The sequence below is a fragment of the Aspergillus brasiliensis genome (assembly GCF_001889945.1).
Source record: "Aspergillus brasiliensis CBS 101740 unplaced genomic scaffold ASPBRscaffold_1, whole genome shotgun sequence".
NCBI classification, from domain to species: Eukaryota; Fungi; Ascomycota; class Eurotiomycetes; order Eurotiales; family Aspergillaceae; genus Aspergillus; species Aspergillus brasiliensis.
Genome location: NW_027137442.1, coordinates 3,791,338 through 3,799,487, shown reverse-complemented (window position 1 = coordinate 3,799,487; position 8,150 = coordinate 3,791,338). Strand labels below are relative to the sequence as shown.

General features: G+C 43.4%; 1 protein-coding gene across 1 annotated transcript; it reads left to right on the top strand.

The window, feature by feature from the left end:
* Nucleotides 1-4,270: 4,270 nt before the first annotated feature.
* On the top strand, nucleotides 4,271-6,270 carry ASPBRDRAFT_167648 (CocE/NonD family hydrolase; the record flags this gene model as incomplete). The annotated part of the gene is made up of 3 exons (XM_067619624.1): nucleotides 4,271-4,833; nucleotides 4,952-5,314; nucleotides 5,457-6,270. 3 exons carry the CDS (start codon nucleotides 4,271-4,273, stop codon nucleotides 6,268-6,270), a joined length of 1,740 nt encoding a protein of 579 aa, XP_067485395.1.
* Between the last annotated feature and the right edge of the window lie 1,880 nt (nucleotides 6,271-8,150).

Genomic DNA, 8,150 nt, shown 5'->3' with positions numbered 1-8,150 from the left:
CATTACACTTGATGATTGTTTTCTATGGAACCTGCCAGAAAGACTACCATGTACTCTGGGTCTGTATTGCACATGTAACTGAGCAACATATGAAGATGAAGTATCTGGAATTTGTGCAGCATATTCTATACTAACCGCGTAAGCTATAGGGAAACGGGGTAGTAGTGAAGGCTATGTTGTCTAATTCGTTAGATTGTGTGATAATGCCAAACATTCCGTATCTTCTGGACAATTGTAGAGGTACTCCACATATACCTAACCCATGATAGTGTACTATTACTATTGCAATGCAATACTTCAGCTAATATGGTAATGACAATTGAATCTTTATTAGAAAATCTTAGATATATATAATCATTCTTTCAAACAGGTTGACATCTTCAGAGAAAAAATCAGGGCCAATGCCAAGATTGCTTACCAAAGGAATGACTCGCCGATAAATATAAATCATGTGAACTTCAAGCCCGAGTGTTGGCGCAATTTGGAAGAGAATATGATACATAAAGATTCATATTCATAGTTCATACTAATATATTGCCTTGTCACCTGGACCCCAGAGACCCACAGCTACTACTAAATCGACACAATAGAGCCAAAAAAAAGCTCATTATAGATATTGAGAGGGCAAATTCAGACTGTAGAGCTAATCCCGAAGATAGCCGCCAGGGACGTCTTTGAAGGTATCCCAGGAACGTTACGAATAACGAACAAGTGACTGAAAATGAGCCTTTCGATAAATTTTACTTTACCCTGGATTGTACCTGGTAGAATCTGTTGATGACCAGGTGTATCTAAATCAGCTGAAGATTGATAATGCCGAGTAGGCGTTAGTATATTATCAAGGGAAGCATTGAGAACTTATGATAGCCTGACAAAAGGTATTACTTTGCGTTGGCTCATATGGCTATTATCCAACTAGCGCCTGCGCCCTCCATCTCTTGTATTAGAGCTTAGAGACTTACACACAGGCCGCAGTCATATATTTATGATGCAGGATGCAAAACTGGCCCTAAACTTCGTTGGTGCCGTGACAGGTCATTGGCCGTTTGTCTTAATCAGACGTGTAAATGGTAAGTAGCTGGGACCTTGGTTCTAAAATATACCGAGCCATTAAAATTGGGGCTCCCTCTGCACGAGTCTGTATTTAGTATTCACTTTTCATCGAATACCCGCACTGTTCTTATGATGAAGGACCAAGTACATAAACCGCATGTGCTGCCAGCCTGTCTGGATCGATTCCTTGGACTTCATAGAGGGTTTTATGCACGGCCTTGCTTAGACCATAAATTCCAAGCGCTCGTATAATTTGCCAATTAATCCTAGTCCTATCATTGAGTGTGGGGCGTTTGACAAAGACGAGAATAAAATTAGCTCAACGGGCATCTAACCATTTGACTCAATATAAACGGCTGTAACGGCTTCATAGGGATAACGTTTGATTGATATGGACCGTCTTCTAGTGCTCACGGGCATACAAGAGTATTTTAACCACCTGTGAGGGCTGAATGAAGATGAAGTAGATAAATAAATTTCAAGTCGAACGAAGGAAATAAAAGAACCCGTCCTTCTGTACGTATCGGCATTCATTTTGGTAGATTGACCGGAAAGGGGAAAACGGAAGTCAGCATGCTGCATGAATGTCTGGAGGAAACGACCTAGTTTTATCAAGGCTCAACAACACAAGGTTAAAAATAAATAGGTCCTGGGGCCCCAGGTCAAGTAACCAAGAAAAATGATGTCTAACTATTAAATAATAAATCAGTGAGTTGAGGAATGATGACATATAGCCCCCTTTTCTTCCAGCACCGTTGACTTAATAGGAACGGCTCACTTCCTTAAAGTACATCTACCTTAATTTTAGACGACATCAGTTATTATAGAGAATATCCATCTGTGGGGGAAAGCATGGTGTTCAGTATGAAGTGCTAACAGATTTTCAAGTATAAGGAATGTATGTGGGTTAGTAGAAATCCTATTTCCTTATTTATAATAGTATTTATCTGGCTCTAATCATTCTATATTATAATATAGTATGACACGAATTGTTGTCTATTACTTAGATTAATAATTAGAAAAGAACTATTAATATATATTAGTTAACAAAAAATATTAAGCCCTTTTAAAGAATATATATTTTTTTATTCTATAATTTTATACTTTCTATAAATCCAGTACTCTCTTGAATAAACACTTATAAGATTACAAGATTTGCAGGTTATAGCCATTATATATCTACACAGATTATCAATTTCATCCTTCATTCAATGCGGAGCGTACTGTCTAATCTATATAATAGTTCTAGTTTCTTGAATCAGTTGATAATATAAATTTATCTCCTCCTACGTAAGCTTTTCCTAATTCTAATAGGAGACCTTGCGGGCCCAGTATTGTATATTGATATTCTGATATTTGGTTGGTCTCCTCGTCGTTGGAGGTTGGTAAGATCGGATCTACTAAATATATATGTGAAGAGTTGTGTATCTATTAATCAATTAGATAGCCAATATATAGAGCTAGTAGAAACCGATAGCGCGGTATGCACTTAGCAGTGGTACTCACAACTGCGTCACCGTCTATATAAACGTCCTCAGCGCTTGACCTAGCTGAAGTTATCAAAGCTAACTAAAGGCCAATAGCTGGGTAGATACAGTGCAATTATCAGTCATTAAAAGACATATACCAAGTGAAGAGGCTTACGCAAACCGCATACAATTTTAGGGGCCCGTTCTGCGGTAGTTCATCCGTGAAGACACCTTGGCTTCCTCATACCGTAGTTGAAACTCCATTTATCGAATAAGCAGATTCTTAACATACTTGATCTTATTATTTTGTCCACTGAATCTACTATATAGCAAATTTCTATAAATCAGGTACAAAATCCAGATGCAGTTATATATAGCTCTAAAATAATGATTATCGTTGTCCTTCTAATCAATCCTTCTAACTAGTTTGCATGCGAGCCTGCTACTTGAGCAGGTTCAGCTAATCCTGAAGCGACCTTCGCCAGGGATTACCCAAGTTATTTGATCTTCCTGAGTAATGTTATAGTCCTCTACGGGATGCAGGACGGACATGCTCGCAACTGCCTGAAGGAAGCCAGTAAGTAAGTGGGGTTTTTCCTACTTAGTGATCTGTCTAGGTTACCTGATGGTCGGCCTCGTCAAGTACCAGGCTTCTAAATCTTACATCTGATTTACAGTAATTTACTATCTATCATATTCAGTGGACTAGTAAATCAAGTCTCTGTATCTAGCAGCCATTGGCGCCCATTGCTCCGCATCTCAGATGTCTTGTAATATTAGTCGAACATCGCTCTTACTGTTTCCGAAAGGCGAAAAGGAAATGATTTTGTTCGGCTTTTGCAACATTTGCAAAAGCCGCCAACCGGCAAAACTTGTTTGACCCGCCCGTACCCTAACCTTAATTAAGCAATCAGGATAGGGGCACTATAATAGCGTCTGGAGCTTGTTGGGCTCGGCCTGTGACGAAGTCCGAAATGCCGACTGTTTAGCAGTATCTGTTGACTCATCTGCTGGCCATGTACGGTAACACACGCTGCTATTCCTCTCGCTGGCTGTTGTTCTTGGAAACCCGGGACCACCCCCGCAGAATCTCCCAAGGAAGCTCCTAGTTATGTCCCTAGCCAGCTGCGCCATGCCAGCGGAGACGGTAGCTCAACCACGCTGCCTGGTATACCAATGGGGACCCCAGGAAGGGCTTGGAAATACCTAAGTCCCGAAAGATCTGCACGGATTCCCAAGACGGTACGGAGTCTTATGCAGTCGCTTTGCAGGATTCCATTAATGATGCTTGAGTGGCCTCAGAAGGACGATTAGTCAATGCCTGAGCTGCGCAATAGCTAACGATTGTATGATGATGTCGATCAGATTTGACGCTGTTAAAATACCTGACGCGAAACATCTAGGTAAAAGCTTGAGACCGTTAGTGCGTACATCAGTGGCTGCTTGGAGCAATCGATCACCTGTCGGCCGCCGTCTTCCCTAACGTCAGCGTATGCTGTCATGTGGGGGATCCGCTTTCATCCGGCGACGTATTATAGGCCAGCGGACGAAGGTAAGACGAGGAACCGAAAGGACCCGGATATACGGATATACGAAAGCGCTTGGTTGTTTAGCAATTAGTTGCACCTCCGAATTGGCCTGCCATACATATCCTATAAGAAGTACATGCGTTCACGGCCTGTATGAAGTCTGAGTTGCAGAAGAGAAAGTCAAGCAGGGCCTAACATACAAACTTAATTCAGGACCCAATGGGTACGATACAAGAACAACTTGATGTTGCCAACAGGCTTTTCCCATGGAGATTCTCAGTTGGACCCGAGATAGTCTTTCCTGCTTTTGACCCGTCTAACCGGCGTTCAATAGACCATAAATATGGGATGGTCATTGAGTACAACCATGATATACCCATGAGGGACGGTGTGAAGCTACGCGGCGATATCTTCCGCCCTCTCGGTTCATCTGTTGACCACATTCCGGTTGTACTGGCAGTAACCCCTTATGGCAAACAAAGTCCGTTTGACGTGACGCAGGTTCCTCCAAGCAAAGACTTCGATGCCGGCTTCGACGGAGTCAGGTTCTCAGAGTACATGGTATTTGAGGGAAGCGACCCAGTCTTTTGGGTCAAGCATGGTTTTGCTTATGTCGTCGTTGATGCAAGGGGTAGTTTTGCCTCTGAAGGGGAGAAGGCGTCATTTGCTGCACGCTCTGACGGCTATGATACTTATGATGTGATTGAATATCTCGGAACAAGAGATTGGAGTAATGGGCATGTGGGCATGATTGGAGCAAGCGCGTTGGGTGCCATACAGTGGTGAGTTACAGCTATCTCTTTTATATTGGACGTTATCTCAGCATCAAGCCCCTTTTGAGGTCAATGTTCCTTCAGCTAAGGTCCGGTGGCTGATTTCGTCTCGAATGTGGTGTTACAGGCAAGCAGCCGCTCTCCAGCCACCTCATCTGTCAGCAATCATGGTTCAGGATGGATGGACATGTTTATACCGAGAGTTAGCATGGAAAGGTGGCGTGATGCACCCGAACTTTATGGAAAAGCTAAATACCCATTGGATGGCCCACGGCAATCGTAAAGGGACTCCTGTTGTCGATTTATTACGAGCCTCTGAAGAGCATCCTTACATCGACAGCTTCTGGCACCAGTTCCAGCCTGCAACCCAGGATATCACTTGCGCAATTTACGCCGTCACAAGTCTCGCTGATAATGGTATCCATACACCTGGAACTATTCGTGGTTATCTGAAGGCTTCCACGGAAAGAAAATATCTTGAGCTTCACCCGTATGTAGAGAACCCTCCTATCCCCGGCCTGACCTGCCTGTTCTGTTTCTTTCTCCCCGTCCCAGGTCCTGTTGGCGGAGCTAAGGCCAGACCTCAAGCGTCCAAGACACAATCAGCTGATACATGTTTTCTACGAAAACAGATACAGAAAGTGGGAGTGGCAACTCACCGCAGAATCTCTGGAGCGTCAACTAGCCTTCTTCAGCTTCTACCTTGACGGTCCAGATCGTCGGGCAGCTAATTCAGTACAATACTGGCCTTGGATACGGCTCAACGTGGCTGAAAAGCACAACGCTGGGACTTGGCGGAGCGAGAATGAATACCCGATCGCAAGGACAATCCGAACCAAATATTACCTTGGCACAGGTCAGACGCTCTCCACGGCCCCTGCGTTTACCTCCAGTACAGATCTCGACTCCGTCTCCTATGTTGCTAATACTGGCTCTGTCTCCTGGGAGACAAAATTCGCTGCCCCAACCGAGATTACTGGAACCTCTCGCCTCCATCTCAAGCTGGCCACCACCGCTAGGGACGCTGACATCTTCGTGACACTGCAAAAGCTTGACCGTGATGGAAATATGGTCTACTTTCCTTATCACACCTTTATCAACGACGGCCATGTGGCCTGGGGATGGTTGCGCGCTTCAAAAAGAAAGCTCGCCCCAAAGGAATGCACAATTGGAGACGAGGTCGATCACACGTTCTTAGAAGAAGATGCTGAGTTCCTCCAAGCGGGAGTTCCCATCGAAATGGATATAAGCGTCCAGCCAAGTGCGACGTTATTCAGAAAGGGTGAGACACTACGACTTGTCGTTCAGGGTAGAGACTTCGGCGACTATGGTACTACCAGTGATATCCCTAGAGCCGGATCTGGGATTAACGCTAGCGAGTTGCATCGTATATTCCTGAACGAAAGTTACTTGGAAGTGCCTGTGATACCGTCGTATTTGGGTTAAAAAACTGGTCAGCTAGTTGTGACACTGATTTATATTTCTATGCTTTTGTATGACTTGGCTTTGCTTTAGATGTGCTTAGTTGTGTATAGCTGCAGAGAGGACCTTCCTGTGCCGCAGAATGCGTTGATTCATGCGTTTTATGTTTCTGCTGCGAGGTTCGAAGGATTTGACGGCTTTCAAGGCCATATTCTTGCTTCAGGCGGTGAAGCATCTGCATAGCTAGCATCTTACATAGCGGGCTCGATCAGGCATAAGAATATGAATTGAATTGGATAACTGGGTTAAGGGAGGAAGTCCTATAGTACTGGGTTTCCTGGTTCTCTAACTATTACTATTTACATTTCAAGCGTTTCTTAAAATATTTCGCTAACAGTTAATACTCGCGTTGTACATACTGGATAATCATAGTACCAAGCTGCCAAGACTCAGGATGATGGCAAGGTGGTAGATGATAATTTTAACGGACTGAAAGACTGTATATAATGATTGTTCTCGTCTTCAGAATTTACATGGGGCAATTTCGGGTCTAGAATCAAAGTACTTTGACCTCGCTATCATCTTGATTTTAGGTGACTTTTCTCACCACATGTCTGGTTGGGTGATAAATAAGCGATCTATCCCAGATGTATCAGAGATTCGCACAAAGTTGGGCAGATAAGTATCTACATCACTGACCGAACTTGACAAAATGAATAGTACAGATGAGAGGACCTGTGATCCTGGATGTATTCGTAATTCCAAAAACTTATTTCTATGCTGGACTTTAAAAAACGAAGTATGATCTTATAGTCTTTAGACATCTTATCTCACTTGCCTGTATCGGGAATGCTGAAGTTCAGTACTTTAACAATTGATGACTCCCTAGACTCTGTATAAATAAAGTAGTAATCGTAGGTCAAATAACATGTAGATGGCTTCGGTAGCACTGGTGGCCCAGATGCACTAGTGCTGACGTCCACACAGAGCGGTGTGCGTTTCGAAAGAAGTTTAGAATACTTAGATTACTGTTGCATTCTACACAGCACGCACGCAAAAGTTTTGTCGGCGCTCATTTATGCTAGAGGAACATTAACGAATCGGCGTAGACCAAGAAATTGATCCGGAGACAGTGACCCTGCATACATATATTACTTTTATCTTCACCACAGACGACCGCGGATTAGGCGAGATAAGGAAGTCTCTTTCTACCGTTGTCCGCTAGGGCTGGACAAAACCATATTGAACACTTTGGCCAACTCGATTTCAACAAGTACGGTAACAGGTTGATATTAGCCAGTATAGCATCTAATAATCTTCCGTAGTCAAACTAGCAAATGAGCCTTGGATCTTTGCCAAAGCAGGATCCGAGCTAGCTTCTCGGTATATTAACTCGCGCTACAAATACGAAATGTCTCTTCAAAATGACCCTACTTTCCCGGAGTTCCTAACTGAGTCGTCACTTCAGCAAGCAACCTTCATGAAGGGCATAGAAGAAAAAGGAAAATATCCCCCATCCAATGATTGTTTGGCGCAGTGTGCGTCTTCCAGGACCCGAGACTGATTGTGACGTAAGCGTTCCTCATTTAGATCCATATTTTTCGTATAGCCAGAAGTCGGGCAGAACGGTGTACCGAAGAGCGATAAAGCGGCCCGAGGCCAATCCGGGTTTCCGAAGGTTTTAGAACATATAATTGACAAACAACTTTGGAAAGTACTCAACCAACTTATTTTTGGCCTCACTCACACTCAAATCAAGGAACCAGGAATAAGAATTTGCAATATCTCGTCCTCCCTTTTTACCGAAGACCAAAGACCTCAAAACTTCTTAATGGCAGGCAATCTTGCTGCCTTGATACCGAGTAAAAAAGGCTAAGTAGAGATTATATCTATATTGATATTAT